The 20721-nt window shown below is 44.4% G+C and overlaps 1 protein-coding gene across 2 annotated transcripts in view; it reads left to right on the top strand.

The window, feature by feature from the left end:
* The window catches only part of RBM33 (RNA binding motif protein 33), a 118993-nt gene extending 108184 nt beyond the window's left edge, over positions 1-10809 (top strand). Inside the window, exons 15-18 of one of the 2 annotated variants that reach the window (XM_063099613.1) lie at positions 989-1195; positions 3810-3998; positions 7441-7529; positions 7838-10809. In XM_063099613.1, coding sequence (XP_062955683.1) covers positions 989-1195; positions 3810-3998; positions 7441-7529; positions 7838-7886 — 534 coding nt within the window. In that variant the 3' untranslated portion in view covers positions 7887-10809. Of the gene's footprint in view, positions 1-985; positions 1196-3809; positions 3999-7440; positions 7530-7837 lie in introns of both variants that reach the window. The other variant, XM_063099612.1, reaches the window with a different exon arrangement.
* The last annotated feature ends 9912 nt before the right edge of the window (positions 10810-20721 follow it).

Here is a 20721-nt window from a genome sequence, read left to right as displayed (position 1 = left end):
TCTGAGCTAATCTACCTAGTTATCATTGGAAATGCTGTCATAGCTGAGCAGTCCGTGTGAGGAGGGTTTCCTAACCAATGACTGATAAGTGCCTGTTTATGTTAGGGGTAGGGCTTAATCTTACTTTTCAAGTTCAGGCATCCGTTTCTATTAAGAGTAATCACATAATTTAGCAGGGCAAGACCTGATGTTCTTGCCATCCACTCTTTCCCCAGCTATTCTTTCAGAAAGGCGCTAGGCTTAATAGTGAAAGTAGCCGATGGGCACCATTCTGAGATACTGTATGCTGTCTGGTGGTGTGAGCAACGTTAACAGTACAGCTCGAATGTGTACTTGCTTCCTAATTGATTAACAAACTCTAAGGTCAAGAAATGAGAGAACATTAGTAAGACATGGGGTGATATTTCTGTTATTTCTGTAGTTGGTAGTGACACTTGTAACACTCAGCAGGAGGCAGAAGAGTTTCTAGCTTGTGGTTTTGGGACATTCTTCAACACTTAGGAACACGGTACTAAAGAGTACAGCATGCTTGATGTTGCTGCATCCATAGGGGAAGGACACTGGGACGTGCCAGAGTCACAGCTGTAGCCAGCGGGAGTCAGGCTGAGTGCCCACTTAGGTGAGGCTTGTACAGGACCTAAAAGTTTTAACCACCATAGATGCCCACTGTCAAATTGTAACAAGAATGCTCTTGAAAATAAAACATGCATGTTGAATGTGAAGTATTTTTAAGGCTAAGCAGTATTTCACTGAATTAAACAGCATTTATTTTAATCACAGACCTCTTAAATGGATACAGTAATTAAAGGAGATCTTAGTGTTTTAAATTTCAAAAATATTGTTAAAACCTAATCACGATCCAATGAGAAATTTCCTTACTAGTGAAATGATAAGTTTGGTTTTATACTTGTTTGAGATGGCTCGCACTGGGGGAGGAATGTTAGTGGAGCAGTGAGTGAACAGCCTGCTGCTGTGTTGCTTTCAGCAGGGAGGAGAGAGCGACGGCTGTTTTCACCCAGATGGCCAGCCCCCACGACTCCCTCAGCCTCCAGAAGAGAGAGCGCAGCCTGCCCGCAAGGTGACTCTGACCAAGGGGGGCCTTCAGCAGCCCCAGCACCTGCCGGTGGTGCCCCACATGCACTCGGCTGTTCCTCCAGGGATTAAAAGCATCCAAGGAATTCACCCGGCAAAGAAGGTACTGCTTGTCTCCTAGCCCATGGCACCGGAAGCGCGAAGGCTTGTTCTGTGCACATTAGATATCCCACTAGTTAAGAAAAGTTGACATTTAGAGGGTTTCTCCAATTTGCCATACCTGGCACACAGCAATATGAATCATCATTTGCTTTGTTTTGGCTTTGAAAACACATTAATGTTTTCACCAGTGCCTTTTCTTCTCCTGACTACTTAGTGGTGCACCCGCAGCTCTGTGCTGCACTCTGGAGACAGCACACGGGCACACGCGTGTACCCCAGCATGAGTGCGCTCTCCTTCCTCTACTCACTGATTCACCAGAAACTTCACAGATGTGGAACCAGCTGTGCACTTACCGATTTTGTTACCATTGAGAGACAGGAGGCCGAGGCCCTTGCTCTGTGGATTGGAGGATGTTGCCTTCTGACCTCAGTCTGTCAGGCAGGAAGCATGGGCATCCCTGGACACCTTTCTGCGGAGTGGCTGGTCTCCTTTTCTGTGCAGGACGTATGTCCATCTTGTCACGTTATGTATTAGCGACAGTGCCCTTTTCCCTCAGCTTCTAGCAAGGGGCAGCTTCTTCGTTTCCCCCGAGTCCTTATGCCTCTACAGAAGGGACAAGGATGACCTGAGAGTAAAGTCCCCTCCTGGTGCAGAAGCCGACATCGCTTATGTGATGGAACTGGAGCAAGGGAGAAAGAGGGAGGCAGCATCACCCTGCATTTCTTCCAGAATGGCTGGGAATGTGCTGGTCATCCTGCCTGCTCATCGTGCTTCCAAGTAGTGATGTTGATGTCAAGACCACCCTGGGTCTCTATGAAGTATTTAAATTGCTTTGTATATATTATCTCATTAACACTTTATGGTGTAGGAGCAAATAAAAATTTTCCATTTTGTTGCAGAAGACAGATATACAAGATATGTCAAGTGATGTCTTCAGTGATAAAGTGATACAGTCTTTAAAGACTGTTCCAGTCTGAATTTTCTTCATTTAGGTATTATGCCTGACTATATGATGAGAAAGAAAAATACACCACCATATACTTACATAAAGTACTTGAGTTTCATCTTACACCTCATTTGATCTCCTGTTAATGAGGATAATGGTGTTTCCTCTCTTACTTAAACCATTGTGAGGATTTTACAAGAATATGCATATAAAAAAACCTGGTTCCTGACGTATGAGTAAGCATTTGGTAGAGGATATTATTTATTAATATTATGACTTATTATAGTTAGAACCAAAGAATAGGTATTTGCCACTGGTTTCCAGCCAGAGTAACTTGCATCTTTTGATGTGTTTTCCTATGTGGCTTCTCTTGAAATTTCCTTGTGCGCTTTTTCAAAACCCACCTCCAGGAGTGCTCTCCCTTCTGCAGAGGCCTCCCTCATCTTGCCTTTGTATTGGTGCCCATGCATTCAGTTGTCTTTCCATTCTGCTCTTTTCTGTGGTGGACTGGAAGGCTGCTCTTGCCCCTTTCTGCCCAGACTGTAGGAGGAAGTTAGGGCGGGCGTGTGGAGGCCTCATGCTGTTCAGCACCACCCCGCCTTCTGCACTTCCTGCTCTCCCACCCTGGAGAGGTCGGCCACAGGGCGCTCTCTCATTCCTAATCAGGAGACAACGCTGGAAACATCAGCTGTCTCTCCTCTTTTAACACATTCTAGAACAGTGGTTTTGAACCCTGTGCAGCTTTAAAAAATGATAATGTCTGGGCCCTGCCTCAGACCAGGGAAATCATAATTGGGGGTTGGCAGAGGTAACTCAGTTGTTGTGGTGGCTTTTTGTTTTTTAAAGCTGTGCAGATGATTGTAATGTGCAGCCATAGGTGAAACCCTTGTTGCAGAATCTGCCTTTGAGGTTTTTGGGATAGCAAATGTAGTTCTTTACAAGATGAGTTGAGTACATTATGCTGTGGCTTGTGACTCAGGTAGATTGAGCACTGTACAGAGCAGGTCTCCACTGGAACCGGACTATACTGTGGTCCCCCCTTATCCATTGGGGACACATCCCAAGACCCTCATTGGATGCCTGAAACCTTGGACAGTACTGAATCCTATATATGTTTACTGTTTTTCCTGTACGTACATGCCTATGACAAAGTTTATTTTATGAATTAGGCACAGTAGGAGATTAACAACAATAATAATAAAATGGAATAATTATAACAATATACTGTAATAAAAGTTTTGTGAATGTGCTCTCTCTCTCTCAAAATCCTGTAATATTTTTGAACTGTGGTTGACCACAGGTAGCTGAAACCAAGGAAAACAAAACCACAGATAAGGAGGTACTCCTGTTATACATGGGAAAGATTTGGCCTTTGGGGCTGTTAGGACTGGAGGCAAATCCTGAACTGTGTTCTTCACAAGTTTCTGAATCCCTGTGAGCACTTCAACTCCAGAAAGATGATAACACACCATGTACCTGCTGAGTGCGACCATGTGGCATGAGAGATTCAGGCATCATCAGTCCCCTCCTGTCCTCCACCTAGACTTACTGTGTCATGTACTGCAGAAAATCCTGTAGCTCTGGTATATGTTAATAGATTCTGTGACTTGCTCACTTTTATATCTTAGTAGCTGTCAAAAGTGAGAGTGCCTTTGCTTTGTGTTGCCAGGCCCTCATGCACGGACGAGGCAGAGGAGTGGCAGGCCCCATGGGCCGGGGGCGCCTGATGCCCAACAAACAGAATCTGCGGGTGGTGGAATGCAAGCCGCAACCCTGCGTGGTGTCTGTGGAGGGTCTGTCATCATCCACGACCGATGCCCAGCTGAAGAGCCTACTGATGTCGGTGGGACCCATCCAGGTAGGGCACCCGGGCATGGCTCATCTCTTGATTTAAAATCCAATACCCATTATATTGGTTACTTCATGTTAAAATGATACTGGAAGCTGGCCAGTAAGCTCAGGTTGGTTAGAGCACAGCCTTGTAACAGCAAGGTCATGTGTTCAGATCCCTGTACCGGCCAGCCACCAAAAAAAAAAAAAAATTTTACTTAAAATGATACTTGAGAAGGAAGATAAATATCTGCTGGGCACACTTGATATAAGAACTTTTGCCTCTGAGTTTGATTATTTTGAAATTTTCAGATTCTTAGTTATAAATTTTAAGACATAAATATTCCAACTAAACAAATTATCCTTTCGAATCCTCAGATTATTAAGTTCACACATACATACAACGTTTTTTCTTATCACACTACTTGTTTTATTTGCAAGATTGCCAGTATATGAATCCTGAGTAGGGGTGAATTGAGCCTTGGGCAGGGGCTTCTTCTTTCTGCCTCAGGAACAAAGCAGAGTCCTCTCAGTCCATGGGATGGTTTTGCATGGGCATTTATAGACTTTAAAATACTGCATGCACAAAATGCCAGGTTTTGTAATTAAAAAAAAAAAAATGATATAACCCGCTTCTGCCAGCATTAGATAGCTAAACAAATGATATGGATAAGTATGAGGGTACTTCAAAAAGCTTATGGAAAGATTTGAATTATTATCTTTGAATTTCATTTTTCCACAGACTTTTTGAAATGCCCTCCTGTAAATTTTAAAGAGACGTTCATAACAGCACTTCATAGTGGTTAAATATATACTTTAAAGTACCCTAAATGGACAGTGCTAAGTGACCCAAGGCTTCAGTGCCGCCTTCCTGGTTTCAGGTAGAAAAAGGGTATTTCTGTGTGTTTTGGGAATAAATGTTTTAGAATAGAATGTCAAGTCGCCATGTGCTTTGGGATGTGGCACCACTGAATGTTCACTAGCATAAGGGCAAGGAGTATTGTCCCCTAAATGAAGAGGGACCCCTGTTGTAGACAATTCTAGTAACTACATGTTACTGTACTTCTCAAAACCGTGGAATCTGAGAAATTTCTTAAGCGAAGCAGTCACGTGGTCAGTGTTGCTCTCAGTTAGCATTTTACTTCCTAAAACTGTGTTCATCAGCCTCTCTGGAAAATTTATTTCAAAGACGTCTATCTGTAGACTCATTATGTACAGAGTAAGGAAGAATGGTAAGGCTTTTGCAGAAATGTAATAATTGGAAGGTAAAAATGACCACAAGTGTGCATTATAGTGTATCTCAGAATTTCGGGTGAGGGAGGGTGCAGGAAGAACGAGCCATGTGATGCTCGTGAACGTTGCTGTTAAATGAGTCAGAAAGAAGATTCTGCCTGGAAGAGAGAGGTGGGTGGGGCTGCAGGGGTGCCCAGCCTTCTCTCAGGGCTGGAGGAGGTGGGTTTCTGTCAGAGCCGGCGGGCTCCACAGCCCAGGTGTCCAGGAGCCGCACAGGTCCTCTGGGTCATAGCCTTGTCTAGGGGAGACCTATAACCTCCTGCTCCAGCCTCAGTGAAACCAAATTGATTGTCAGGATCAGGAAGTAAGTTCATTGTAAGTTCTGAGGCCTCTTTGCTTATTTATATTTATTTCCCTGTTTGTTGGGTTTTGCCTAAAATTGTGTTAAGAGGAAAAGAAAAAAAAATGTTTTTTAAGTAAAAGGGGATTTATTAGGGGAATTGGCTCACACGATTCCAAAGGCTGAGCATCTCACCGTGGGCCATCTGCAGACTAGATGCTGGTAGTGTGGTTCAGTCCAAGTCCAGAAGCCTCAGAACCAGGGAAGTTTGAGGCAAAGGCCTGAGAGCCCAGAGGTGCTGCTGGTGTAAGTCCTGGAACCCAAAGGCTGAAGAGTCTCAAGTTCTGATGTCCACGGACAGGAGGGCAAAATGTATCCTAGGTCCCCCAAAAAGAACATTTTTATCCTGTAATAAATGAAACTCCATAGTGTAAAACAAAAAATAGTCTTCTCACAAGAGCGTAACGTTTGCAGTCACTCACGAGTAAATATAACTTTCTCTGTTGGGATTCTCAATAAAATTCAAAGGACAGCCCTGGTCATGAGCAGTGGCCACACCAACAGCCGATGGTCAGGTTATGCCTGCGTGTGCCGGCCACTGTGCTGCTCACTTTTTCTACCTTTTTCATTGCTTCCAGCGATCCTGTGACACTCAGAATAGAATAGTTAGCCAAGGTCAGCTCAGTTTTTGTCACTGCATTAGCCATTGAGAATGAAGCTGGCCCTAGCAGCAAGAGTTTAGGCTTTGAGAGGAGACTTCAGCTAAGATCCTGATTTGTCATTTCTTGGGGTGCAGCTTTTGCACAGAGTACTTCACCTTTGCAGAGCCTAGGTTTTCTCGGTCTGCACAATTGAAGTAACCACCAGACTCTCACTTCGCAGGGGTTAGATGAGGTCACATGTGTGCCAGCCATGAGTGAAGCACCTCCTACAGAATAGGCACTCGGTGAGCGTTTGTTTCCTTTTCCCTGTGAGTTGCACTCTGATCCATCCAGCCTGAGCTTCTCTGGGCTGAACTGCCTGAATGGCAGGTTTCTTCTCTGAGAGATGCTTTCCAAGTCTCTGTTCCCCCGAGCTGGCAGTGTTAGACAGAGGCTGGTAGACTTGCTGCATCTCAGGGGGCTCTCCTCACAACCTGAAGGCGACCTCTCAGGGGATGACATACCACTCTGGGAATAGCTGGCCCCCTCTAGCAAGTGTGCCCCGGCCTCAAGGATTCAGTGGCTGCAGCTTGTAGGAGTTGGCGCTTGCTCACTCCTTTGTTCTCGAGCTTTCTCAAGCTTTTCCACAATACAAACAGAGAGCGGCCTCTTGTTTCTTTCAGTCCCACCCTTCCATATTGTGTCAGGGAAGGACGGAAGGGTTTCTGTGACCCATGAGACGCATGGGAATCTCAGCTTACCCAGTGGTAACTAGGAGTCACTGCCTGCCGCAGACCTTGGGGTCTCCTCACTAACCAGCAGTTTCCTCTGGTGTGATAGGTAACATGCTTTAAAAAGGTTAGTGAGGACTCCTATTGAGAATCATCTGACAAAAAGTCATGAGAAGAGGAAGTGCCTCTATCCAAGGACAGCTGCCTGCCGCCAGGTCTCACAGAGAGAAGGTTTGGCAGGCTGACGTGACCAGATGCTAGAAGGCCTTAACAGCAGGTATGGAGGATATAAGCAGGCGTTGCTCGCAGGAATGACTTACTGAAGCACTGCTTTGAAGTAGATTGCCTTGATAGGTAAGAAAAATTGCAACGGAGATAGAAAGGGAGGCCAGTTTGTTTTAGCTATCAAAGTGTCAGACTGGACTCAAGTTTTGTATTAAAGCTAATAATGTATACATAAATATGTATATGTATATTCCCGTTTACAACATGATATTAAAGTATTTCTCTGTTTCGTTTCTCTAGAGTTTACAGATGCTTCCCCAGCAACGGAAAGCCATAGCTAAGTTCAAGGAACCAGCCCATGCATTAGCATTTCAACAGAAATTCCACAGGTAGCCAGTGTATTCTGTAATTGTGATTTGGGAGCGGGAGGGAAGGCCTCTTTGCCAAGGTCTGTGTGTGTGTGCCCCTCTCTTATTGCAGCAGTACACAGCGAGTCCACTGAGAAGGCAATGTGTCCTTTTGTCGTGTGAACAATCCCCCCCTTTTGTTTTTATAGATTTTATCCATAAATCTGCATTTTTATATAGGAAGATTTTGTTAAACAGGGCTTACCATTCTATTGCAGTTTTCTTCCACCTTGATAAATTGATTGCTGATGTGCAGAGTTAATGCTGATTGTTTCTTTAAATTTCCACAGGCATATGATAGATTTGTCCCACATAAATGTGGCCCTGATTGTGGAGTGATTTCCAACAAGAGAGTCTGACCTTCTGCTATACACACACTGTGGAATTTCTTCAAGGAAGCTGCCAGCCGGCACAGGATCCCTGGGAGCTTAGGGCTCTCCAGTCTACAGTCTTGCCGTAACTGTTGTCCGGAGCGCCAGCCAGCCACAGGGTTGATTCCAGAAGAGCTGAATTTACAGGACACAACAAGTCAGAGTTTGATGTTAGATTGCTTCAAATTCTGTTGTCACCATGGAGAACTCCAGTTTTTCATTTTCTTTTGTTTTCAATGTGCTTAATATGCATGTAGACGTTGTTCTTCGTGATCTTGCTGTATGATTGATCACAGTGACTTAGGTTCAGGAAAGAACATTAGTGTCACAAATTCTAAGTATTTTTCACAGCAAAGAATATTTGATAATGGTTGCACTTATCTTCAGTGCAGGCTAGAAAATAGTTTTCTCAACCAGGCTTAACTTGTCTTCTCAGAAAGCCCTCAAAAGGCTCTTGTAAAAATGTAGATTAAAATCTGGGTGATTATTGATTGACTTGCATATCCTGGAAAGTCAGGGTAGGAGTGGGTGGTGGGCGTGGTCCAGTTGAAGGGCAGATTCTGCTTCTTGTAAGTATTTCACAGGCGCCAGCTGTGTGTTCCTAGTCCCAAGGCGCACTACCCGCTCCTTTCCACACTCTTCCTGAGTGTGGCGAACTAGCGGGCAGGCACCACCACACTTCTGTGGCTCAGCGGAGGGCGTTTGCTGTCCTTTCATCCAGCAGCTCTCTGACCCGGGTTCCTACCCTGCAAGATTGAGGAACAGCTTGAAGGTTGAACAGACCTATTTGGTTTTTTTCCTCTTTTTAAATCCAGCCCAAGGTGGCTTATTTGTGCCACTGGCTCTGTGATGTATATAACATTCTTTGGGAATTTGTTTATCATTGCTTTGATTGACACCCCCCTCCCCCCCTTTTTTAAGGTCTTTGAGCAGGACTGCACTGTCCTTCAGTGGACCTGAAGAGCAAAGGGATGCTTACCCTCACATGCCGTTCTCCACAGCATGTGGCATTGGGGGTGGCTGTCTTACAGGGACAACGTAGCCCAAAATAAAATGTGTTTGTGTCATCACTGAAACTGCTTTTAGTCATTCTGGGTAGATTCCTTTAGGTGAGACTTACTCTCCATAAAGCAACTTTTACTAAAATTCATTCTAGGCAAACACTGAAAAAAGTGCCTTATTGTATTTCTGCTCATGAAAGAGTTCCACTATTTTGGATATATTCTAAAGTAGACCTGACGTATTTGAGCAAATAATACTAGGGCATACTCAGACTTTTGAGCTGTATTTTATACCTACGATTTCATGGTAAATTTATTAGTAGAATTAAGGGAAATAGAAGCTTGTTATCACTTACTGCCTCTGGTTAACCCAGTGAGGACCAGAGTGAGCACTGAAGCTCTCTGGAGCAAGCTCCTCCCTCTGGGTCTGTTAACCTTCTAGTAGGAGCTAAGGGATGAGGTCAGGGGACTTGGATCGTCTTATTTCCACAGTTGACATATTACTTTTTCAAATTAAGTTACCAAAACAAACATCAAGAACTGGAAAAGAGTATACCAGACCCTGTGAGACTTTATGTAGCATTGATTCTTTTGTTTTTTTTTTTTTTGTTATGTAGCATTGATTCTAAAATGACTTTGTATGTTTAAGAGTAACACTGGAAAATGCAGGTGGTAGGTGGTTCATGGCTGCTCTTCAGAAGATTTTGGTTCCAGGAAACTATAGGCACTCATAGGATATACCAAAAAACCTTCCATCTGTGGAGCCTGGCCACCTCTGTTCCAGAAAGCCCCTAACTCTTGGAAGGTGTTATTGTATGCCTCACCATACCTTCAGTAGAGTGTCCAAGTGACAGGTGTGTGTGCCTGGCGGCTGGTTGACAGGGCTGTCACTGCCCAGTTATCTTCACAGTTAGATACGATATTTTTATATATATTTAAAGTGTAGCTTTGGCTCAGTCCACAGAGAGCTGCATTAAAGTGAGTTTGGCAGCCCAACAAGCACTAAGAATGGCCTAAGCCATTCAGTGCCCACGGGGCAGTGGGGACTTACTGATTCACTTTACCTTTGAGGACTTACGCAATAAAATGAGTTTAACAGGTTTTTACCGATTTCTGAAATAGTCTGAGTGTGCTGTGGTTTTAAAACCGAAAATCTACTTGTTGCCTCTGAGAAGTAAGCATTGAAGCATGCTTTTTTCTAGTTAGTGGTAATCAAATCTAATCCTCTTTGGGCACCGTTGTTCAAGACAGACTTCATGGCTACTTTATGGTCTGCTCTGGGCATTGTCTGAGTATGACATGGGTTCCCAGGAATAGGTGTGTGTGTCAGCATCTGTCCACAAACACATGTAAGCAAGCTTGCTCCTGACATATGTTCTCAAAAGACGAACAGCTAAGCCACCTGTGGGCCTTTCATACACCACCAGTTAGAATAGCCACAACACAGTCTGGCCTCTCTTAATACACACAACCATTGAGGATGGACTCTCCATACCAGACAATCCCAGTAATAAAGGTTTAGTTTCCTTGAAGGAAACTAGAAAAGGAAAGAAGCAGAATTAGAAAGTAATGTTATTTCCATTTTTGCTGCACCTCTGGCAGTGATGTCAGACCACATAAGCTGAACCCTCGTGGAAGATCTGCTGCAACCATTATCTTTGTTCTTTATTTATCATGCATTAAAATGAGATGCAGAAGCATTTAGCATACTGTGTAAATATGGACCTTTTAAAACTAAAACGTTATTGGACATACTTTCGACTCAGCAACATCTTAGCTATTTGTTAGTTCTTTTGTGTTGTCTTATCAAAGTTTAATGGATACAGTTCCATAATTGTTGATGTGTTTGTGTGTATATTCGATTTTTATAAAGATGGTAGTAAGTCAATACATTTATCCTGATCTGTGTATTATTTGTTCACAATTTCAAGAAACTTGAAGGCAGTAAATATCAATATATCTCAAGGTAAATCAATAGATAATTATGTGGAGCCAAGGCACTTTTTCTTTTTGCGTTATCTTGTTTTGATTTTGTGCTGTAACATAAGTTCACTTAGCTGCTTATCTGAACATAATCTTGCATTACCATTGGTCTGGCCACATTTGTTAAATTCTTATACTGATATTCTTCTAAAGGGTAAATCTCATTTCTTTTTTCCAAAAGAAATTTTGAGGGTCCCCTCATTCTGGACAGGCAGTATCCTATGTGGTGCCTATACTGTGGAGGAGTTTATGGAGTGGGTGTGGGAGGTCGTTTAATCAGAACTATTTTTAATATGGGTAGTTCTTAACATGACTTGTAAAGATCCTGGACAAGCAATTGTTTAAGCTCAATTCTGTAGTGCTTCTGAACTGTGACAGAGCTTATACCTGCACCCAGGGACCTTTTTTTCAAGCAGCATTTTGCTTAAGTCTGCAAACAGAAGGCTTTGTTACTGAACAGGGCTGGCAGAAGAGTTTAGAATGTAGGGGGAGGGAGGAATGGACAGAAACAGGGTGTGGAGAGTTGTAGGGTAGAAGGAGTTATGATAAATCCTAATAATGAACTCTCTTCTAACACACTGACTCAAAAGGAGAGGTCATCCTTGGTAGCACTGGGTGACTGTCAGCTGGTGGCTCTCCCAGAGGAGAGGTCAGCGCCTACACTGGGTGGTCGTTCAGCTCTTCTAACAGTACCAGGGCAAGGTAGGGTAGATGGAGGAAACCAGACGCCCTGGAGTGTTTCTTGGTAGGATTGATTTTAAGAACCTGTATCACTTTTTTTTTCTTTTGGCTTTTGTTTGTGTGTGTGTTTGTTTTTTATTGCTTTGTTATTTTATTGCGAAGGTAAGATCACTGACACTTGTTGAAGACAGGTTTTGGTCACATCATTGCACAAATCAAGGAGGTCTGTGTGTCATGGCTGCAGTTTTGTTCTTGCACATCGCAGAGTCCTAGAAATTCTTTAGCTCTCCATGGCTTTTCCCCTCCTTTGTTCTCTTGCTGGAGAGACGAAATGCCTGGCTATCAAGAAAGCTATTCCCAGTACAGGGTCCGTAGTGCCCTCAGTGGATGACTTTGGGCTTTGCCGCTTTTCTGTTGCCCTTCTCAGGACCAGTTTTTTCTTTCCCCTCCCTTCTTCCTTGTAGGACTCAGCTCTGGCTTCATGTATGCACTTGTAGACCCAGTTTGACTTTAGTCAGCTCCAGCCCTGCTTCCCACCCCCACCCCCACCCCCTTTATTTGTTTATTGGAGAAGGAGGACAAGGGGTGGGGGAGGGAAGAAACTTGAAAGATATTATTGGTTATTTACAAAATTGTGAGTGACATATTCTAAAAAGGGAAATTAACTTATGGAGGGGTTGGGAGATGTGAAGGGACCAAGAGCCCCTCCATGAAGGAAGAAGCCACAAGAGGTTTAGATTAATTAGCAGAAACGTGTAGATACTTTATTGTATTTAACGAGCATTTCAGTTGACGTTTCAACTATTTTTAAATTTGAGAATGAAGTGTTATTTGGGACATTCTTAAATATGAATTCTCCAAAGGCATTTAGCCTTGATTTAATATTAAATCCTAAGGATTTTGTGTGAGGTTTTTTTGCAACCTATTTGCTTTTTATTATTTAAAATGCCTAACTTCTTAGGTGCACACGCCCATGGTTTTGTGTACTAGAGCCAAAGCAGAACTCGCTGATTCATATTGGATCCCCAGGTATACCTTCTTCTGGTAGCTTATGGTTGGGAAGGATCATTTCTTTACACCTCGTAACCTGCCTGTTCTAGAGAATGTTTTAAACATCTTAACTCTCTCTTCTTTGTCATGTTTTGGTAGGAAATTGTTTGATTAAGATAGGTGGATAGGACAGGTGTTTTTAGTGAGAAGTTTCTCGAGTACTTGCTTTTTCCTTTTACTTTTAACCAACTAAATATAAATGTAAAGAGGTCTTTATGTTGGTGTTTTGCTTGGTTTTATTTCACTAATTTTAAGAGGTATGTAGAAAAATACAGGCCCTTTAAAAAGAAATATCATGTAGGTTTTTTATTTTAATATGATCCACAGAGTGGGCAAGCAGACCAATACTATTTTAATATATTCTGTATTTAATAATTTAATATCCTCTAGAAAGTAGACCTCTTGACATTCTTTTAGCATGAGTTTCTTTTAAACTACCTTTTATTTTAAGGGCATACATAGTTGAAGCTGATTTTTAAAGTACTATTTAATTTTAATGCATTATGCAGTATTTTCTGAAGATATATAACATTTTAAAATAATATGCACACACAACATGTATTTATACTGTCAACTGAGGAGCAAATAATCACTCATTTTTATAATTCAGCTTTGCTTTTCACAGGCATGGGATCCAGAATGTTTTCCTCTATGAGGAGTTTACTTGTAGGCTTTAATTTCACTGTTTAATTTTCAGGTGCGACAACGAGAAAGCACAGAATCTGTTTTTTCCCATTTTTTGAGCTGGTTCTCTGTGTGTTTGGATGTGTCTGTTCTCTTTGTGCTACTGTTGTCCTAGCAGCAGGACCGTGTCACCAAGCCCTGCTCTGGGCTCTGCCTACTTCTCTGTTTGGCTCTTCTGGCTAAAACCCATCTGCCATCTTCACACCGATAGCTCCTTCCCATTCTGAGATTCCTTCACCTTCACTCTCCCCTCTCCTCCCTCCACCTGCGCTGACTCCACACTTGGTTCAGCATTGACATTTAGGATTCCACTCTGGGCGGGGAGAGAAACGTGTTGAATATTTTTGCACTGCTTTTACAAAATGATTACCTAAATCTTTGCTTTGACAGGTCTTTACTGATGATTTATTCCTCCAGGACTTTGATTGGAGAGAATAACGTTTTAATTCTGTTATTTTGCAGTTTGGCTCTCTGTAGGAGTGTGTGGCCATCCACAGATGCCAGCGGCCCACGGCCTGCGGTTAGCCGTGTGCTACTTCTGCTTTCTGCCCTCTGCCTTTGCAGGACTCTGTTGCATGGGTCAGTGTTAGTGGTAGCGTGCCTTCTCACTGCCCATGGCAGGGATGGCCCTGGCCATGTGTCCCTGCCCTTGCGGGCTGTGATCCTCCCTAACCTCAGTGTGTATGCGCTGGGCGTGCCCTCTCTGGGTGCAGCTCCAGTGGACGTGTGGAGCTGGGTTTACTGGGAGCGTATTGAAAGTTTAGAATCAAGAGATGACTGAGTTGCTTCCCTCTGGTTTTGATCTGCTTCCTGTTTTCTATCAAGCACCACTGCATTTACATTTGTGGGGACGATGACGTTGTAATGTTTTGCCCCATTTTTCACTTTGCATTAACACTGGTAACTTTTTCAGGAGTATATGTGAAGAATAGTAGTAACCTAGTAGAAAATAAAATGTATTGTTGTATGTATCATTTGTGTGATTGCATACTGAAACTGTTTTTGAACTATATTGTAATTTGAAAGGTGTGTTAATAAAATCTTATAGTCTCTGCTCTGGTTCTGTAGCTTTCATTTTATCTTGCCGCTGACATCTCTCCACATCACAGCTTCCCTATGTGCATGTGAGAGGCCTGGGGGTGTTTCCCCCCAGGTCGGCCCCTCCGGTGCAGCCGCTGGCTCTGACACTGGTGTCTGGGTGGCTCAGTGAGGACTGTGGTGACCGTCTGTGGCCCATGCTGTGCATGATCCAAACTGACTAGGCAGACAGTATCAGAGTAAGTTCTGTTTTGTCAGGGGTGGGAGATTGATGGTGTATTTTAAAAATTTTTTTAAAGCATTACAAATAATTTTTACAAATTCTAAAAGCTTGTATTCTAGCACTATTTAATAAAAGACTGCATCACACAATGTGTACATGTCACAAAACATCACACTGTACCCCTTAAGTATACAGAAATACTTTGTCAATTAAAAACAAAGCATAATTTTTAATCCTAAAAGTGTAAGGAAGGGATAAAAAGAAAAATTAGACAAGCTAAACTATATGGAAGTAGAAACGGATGCATCAGCATCCATGTAGAAAGAGAAACAGTGAAAAAGCAAATGAGGTGAAATATTTGAAGGCATATTGACAAATATCTTCCAAAGTTAAAATGTTGGATCTGTCCATTCGAACACAGGAACCAAGTGCCAGTATCTGGGCTCATAGCGCCTCACCTGCTTTCATCAGTGGGCAGACTTGGAGCTAGATGAGCGTTCGGCAGAGTTGTGAGTAGAAGACGTGCGTGTTGTGCAGGACCAGCAGTAACCCGCTGGAGCACGGAGTGGGAAGTAACGTGTTATTCACGATGGCAACACAGATCCTGTCCGAATCAACGATGGGGGGAAAGTAACCACTGAAGGACCTAAAGTAAGAGCTGCCTCTCAAAAAGGCGTGGCCTAGAAAAGGGGCATGTCATTTCTGTGGGACTTAGTCGTGAAAGGGTTTGAAACCATTTCCAAAAATACTGTGAAAAATTCAGCCAACAGTAATTGTCTAAAGTTAAACATCCAGCTGTTTCCAAGAAAAGACAAAATGGAGAAAATCAGTCGCCCACGGTGCCATCTGACCCCTGTTCCCGCGGTTTCTGTTTTCGTGCCACACTGGTCCTGTGTGCCTGGTGTAGTCACAGTGTGGGTGCTGCTGTGCATCCACTTTGCATTCCGTGTATTGTGAGCACTCTTCACGTTGCTACAAATGGCTCATAATTCACGGTCTATTTGGAAAACAAACCATTTAAAAATTAAAGCAGCCCTGCTTCCGGGAAGTGCTGTTACAGGAAACACTCAAGGAGCCAGAGCCCAGGCGATCCGCGCCCGCCCTGGAGCGGGCCGGGCTTCCTCCGGGCCTGGGTCCTCGTGTGGGTGCTGCGTTTGGGATTCGGATGGCCGGTAGTTGCTGGGGCCGGCATGCTCTTGGCCTCTTGCAGCCTGTCCGTTCTCATCTGTGAGAAGGGCCCCGCTGCTGCTCCGTCGCTGTGTGCCTTGTGGCCCTGGAGTTGTACAGCAGCTGCGGGGACCGCGGTGGCTGAGTGAGTCTCCGCAGGCCCCGCGCCACCCTGCCTGGCAGTGCCCACTGTCCATCAGGGCCAGCCTTGAGTGTCTGACAGCCACCAGGAAGGGCACGGGGAAGAACAGAAGTGGCTTTTTAAACTACCATTAAAAACACACCAGTTTTTGCTGGAAGAGAAAACGTGTCCCCAGGCCACATAGTCACCCAGGGATAGGTTTCATAAGGTCGCTGCTTGACGCTGACCGGCACTCCCCAGAGCCACAAGTGAGCGTCCAGCATACGTCAGGGGACTTGTGGCTCTTAGGCCCATTCCTAGCGCATCTCGTCTCTGCCTAGTATGTATTTTAATGCTAGTGACACTGACACGCGTGGACGGGGCGGATGCGGTGCCCTCCACGGCAGGTGCCTGCGGAGACGGCCTGCAGCAGCCCTCCACGAGCCACCCACGTCTCACTGGCCACGAATTGCAGTTGCTTTAAACAACCCCAAGTCTACATTTTATCAGTGTTCTCCCTGTAAGGAGGGGCAGGAAAACGCCTTAGTGTGGACCTAATTAAGGAAGAAAGCAAGAGAAGGGCTGACGGGGCTGGCGCGGGTTGGGAGTGAGCAGGCAGCGACGTGCGGCGAGAGCCATGGTCTCTTGTCACCTCAATTTCAATCTGGAGATGCCTTGTGGTTAGAGCCAAAACCGTTTTTCTTGCATTTTAATCCAAATTCTAGGTCATTCTCTGTTTAAAACCTGCCCTTGTTTTGGGTAATGGAATCTCCATCGAAGATGGGCAGAAAACACCTGGAGGTTTCAGGTAGAAAACGGGGTTTCTAAATTTGGGAGACACTGAGGAGTGGAGCCTCCTTAGAAGGAGGTTCTGTGTCTCCGCGTCTTCGATCCCCACACGGTGTCCGGCGCGCCGGGGGCCTGGTACATATTTAGGCAGCGGGTCGCGTGAAGTGGCATGTTCTTCAGGCCCAGGCATGTCCCTCCTCCGGACACGGGAGGCTTGCAGGTGTTGGGAGTGAGTGCCCTTCGGTCACCTCTGCTGAGATTCCACAGCTGAGTCATGAAGTCACCCTCTGCAGTCTTTGCCCATCTCATCTAGGTGCTTTTCTTACTGAGAAACGTGTTTCCCTACTTTGAAATAGATGATGTTTACTCGTGTTGGAAGGGAAAGAAGAGCAACGGAAGAGTTCTGTGGGAAAGGGACAGCACTGGCAATCTTGGCTCCAAGAAGCGAATGCACAGAAGAGTGTGATGCACCCTGAGGCGCCGCTCCCAGGAGGGCTTAAAGCACACGGTGACCCCACGTATCCTAAGTGTCGTGCTTGCAAATGGTTTTCTTGCTGGACTTTCGGTGTTTCCTGCAGACTGCAGCAAGGGGCAGAGGTTTCTTCTGCTTTCTCTTCTATGGTCTCACTTGGATCCAAGCAAGAAAATAGGGAAAGAGGCCGCAGCGCCCGTGGACATGAGTCAGGAGCGGCCAGTGCGTGCTGAGTGACACGTGACCTCACCTGGTGCTCGCAGCAGCCGCCTCTGGGCCAGGGGGAAACGCCATTCCTACTTCACAGTGAGGAAACTGAGGCACAGAGAGGTGAAAACCTTTGTTGGCGCTGGTGAGGCTGGGCAAGACTGGGCTGTGGAGTCGGCTGCTGGCCCCAGGCCGCCCTCTCCCCAGTGGGCTCTGCAAGCAGCAAGGGGGTGGCTCAGTACCCGGAGCCTGCCGGTCTGTCCCACGACCCGGTGTCCGCCCACACTGGGACAGGCTGTGTCTTCTCCAACCACAAGGAGTCCAGGGGTGAGATTGCAACAAGTGTCAGTCTGTGACCCGGGAAGATGGAGCCCAGATGTGTTGGAAATGCCCGCCACAACCCGCCTCCAGTCCCATGTGCGGTGTTCACACGTGCAAAGAAGTGGGACCTCACGTCCCTTCGTAGCCCGTCCTCAGCGTGACTTCCCTCCCCCATGTGGTGTGCTGGTGACTTGGGAACGGTCATGCTTGGAGGCAGTCGGGGCAGGCTCTGTTCACAGTGGCTGTGCCGTGTGTTCCGAGCACGTCGTAGAGGCGCAACCCAGTCCTCAACGGTCCTGCCAAGGGGACACTGCTGTCGCCTCCAGAGCCGGTTGGCCAGATCCCACACTGGCCCTGGGTCCATGCAGCCCCACCTTGACTGTTAGTGCGTGTCCTTCCAGCCAGGCCTGGAGAAGGCTGCCGTGTTGGAAAGCCACGCTATAACCGAGGACAGATCTAAAGCCTCAAGTTCCAATTCTGAAAAAGCGTCTAGTCTAAACATTCTTCATTTATGACAAGCTGGGAATGGCTTGGTGACTATTAACACCACGTTCTCAACAAAGACACATGAGGGTTTAGTAAAAGTCCCAACTCTTGTGTCTCTGCCCCTTCTGCCCTTTTCCAGTAAATGCATGACTGAGTGACAAAGCGACTTCAGTAGTGCAGAAAAGGCTCTGGACAAAACTCGCAGAGGTGGCCGTTAAGTCGCTCCACCGCTCTGGGCTTCAGAACTGCTTATGGAAGGGACTCCTCCAGAAAGAACACGGGGGTCCCGGGCCACCACCGCACAGGGGACGGGATGGCCTGTCGGACCCATGCCCCTAATGCCCTTCAGAAACCACGAGGAGAGGAACATTTCTCTGACGCAAAGTCACATCTGAAGTTGAGAGACGGAGGTATGTTAAAGCCCTGACAAAATAATCTTTTAATCCAGCTTCGAAAGTGAACCTGGACGTTTTCAACCTTAGGTTCCTGCTCATGTCCTGTCCCTAAAGCTTGTCATTGGAGAGAACTTTTGCTCACCACTAAGGGATAGCGACTTTGGTGTCTGAAGAATGTTACCAGGGTTTGCTCTACTCTTCAGTGCAGAGAGGCCTTCCGGGGTCGCTCCTGGGCTGAGGCTTCTCTCCTTGGCCCTTTCTTACCAATGTGCATGTCAGTCAGCAGAAGGCGGACTGCAGCCAGAGTTTCAAAGGACTGTTCCCTTCTCTGAGGTCAGACTAGCTATCGTCTGGGAGCCGTTGATAAGGACCATTCAAATGGTCTAATTTGAAGCTTCCTAAAATTTTCTTACTAGAGTCTTTGGATTGATTAAGCAAAAATATTTATTTAATGAAGTTAATACATGAAAAATCTTGTTCCTTAGGAAAAAATAAAATGGACAAACCACTAGCTAATTAAGAAAAAAGGAGAAAGCACAAATTAAAATAAGAAATGCAAGGGGAAAATTAATATTGATGAAAAGGACATTTTTTAAAAAATTGTGGTAAAGTACACGTAACGTCAACTTCACAATTTTAACCATTTTACGTGTCCAGATCTCTCTGCGACATTAAATGCATTCCTATTCTTTTCCAGCCGTCACACCATTCCTCTCCAAACCTTTTTGATCCTGCAGAACAAACTGCACCCATTAAACAGAAACTCCCCACTTCCCCCAAGCACACACACCCCTTGGTAACTACCCTTCTAATTTCTGTCTCTGAGTTTCACGGAAGTGGAATCACAGTATTTGCTTTTTTGTGACTGGCTTATTTACTCAGTATAATGTCTTCAAGCTACATCCATGTTGTAGCACATGTCCGAATTTCCTTCCTTTTCAAAGCTGAGTAACATTCCATTATGGGTGTGGGCCACCTTCTGTTTATCCATCCATCGCTCAGTGGACACGTGGGTTGCGTCCACCTTTTGGCTGTTATTAATAATGCTGCTGTAAACATGGGAGTACAAACATCTCTTCAAGACCCTGCTTTGAGTTATTTTCGGTGTATATGCAGAAGTGGAAATGCTGGTCACATGGTAATTCTATGTTTAATCTTTTGAGGAACCTCCACACTTTTCCACAGTAGCTGCACAATTGTACTTTTCTGGCATTGGTGCAGGAGGGTTCCAGTTTCTCCACATCCTTGCCAACACTTGTTATTCTCTGATTTTAGGATAATAGCTGTCCTAATGGTATCAAGTGATACCTCATGGTTTTGATTTGCATTTCTCTAATGATTAGTGACGTTGAGTATCTTTTCATGTGCTTATTAGCCGTTCGTGTGTCTTCTTTGGAGAAATGTCTATTCAAGTTCTTTGCACATAAGAGGGCTTTTTTTTTTAATGTCATAAAAGAGTACTTTGCACATCTCTATGCAAATAAACTTAAAAACCTAGATGATACGGATAATTTCTTAGGAAAAATCAATTTACCAAAATCAACCACAGAGGAGATCTAAAGCTTAAATCAATCGATCTCCATAGAAGAAGCAGAGAAAATTATCAAAGAACTACTCACACAGAACGGCACCAGGCTCACATGGTGTCACAGAGGAATTCTACCAAACACCTAGAGACCAGATATAATCAATCCTGCATACTTTTTTTAAAGCATCTAAAATGAAAAACTTTATGTCATCTTTATAAAGCAAGTATATCATCGATGTCTTAACCTGAAAGAGATAACACAAAAAAGAAAATTATAGACCAATAATATTTATAAATGTCAATGCAAAAAAAAAATCCTAAATAAAATATTAGTGAACTAAACACTACATTAAGAAACACAACATTTAGAAAATAATTCTCCATGACCAAGTGAGGTTTATACCGTAAATGCCAGGATAGTTCAATGTTAGGAAATCTATTAATATAGTTCACACAAACACACAAAAGTTGGCTGGCTGGTTAGCTTAGTTGGTTAGAGCACAGCCTTGTAACACCAAGGTCAGGGGTTCAGATCCCCATACCAGCCAGCTGCAAAAAAATATATAATATTATATATATGTATATATATATATATATAATATACAAAGGCCTGTATATATATATTTTACCATATTAATATGTATAAGAAGAAAAACT

The sequence above is a fragment of the Cynocephalus volans genome, chromosome 6, assembly GCF_027409185.1.
Source record: "Cynocephalus volans isolate mCynVol1 chromosome 6, mCynVol1.pri, whole genome shotgun sequence".
Classification (NCBI taxonomy): domain Eukaryota; kingdom Metazoa; phylum Chordata; class Mammalia; order Dermoptera; family Cynocephalidae; genus Cynocephalus; species Cynocephalus volans.
Note: the sequence above shows the minus strand (reverse complement) of the source record. Positions and strands in the feature narration are given on the sequence as shown.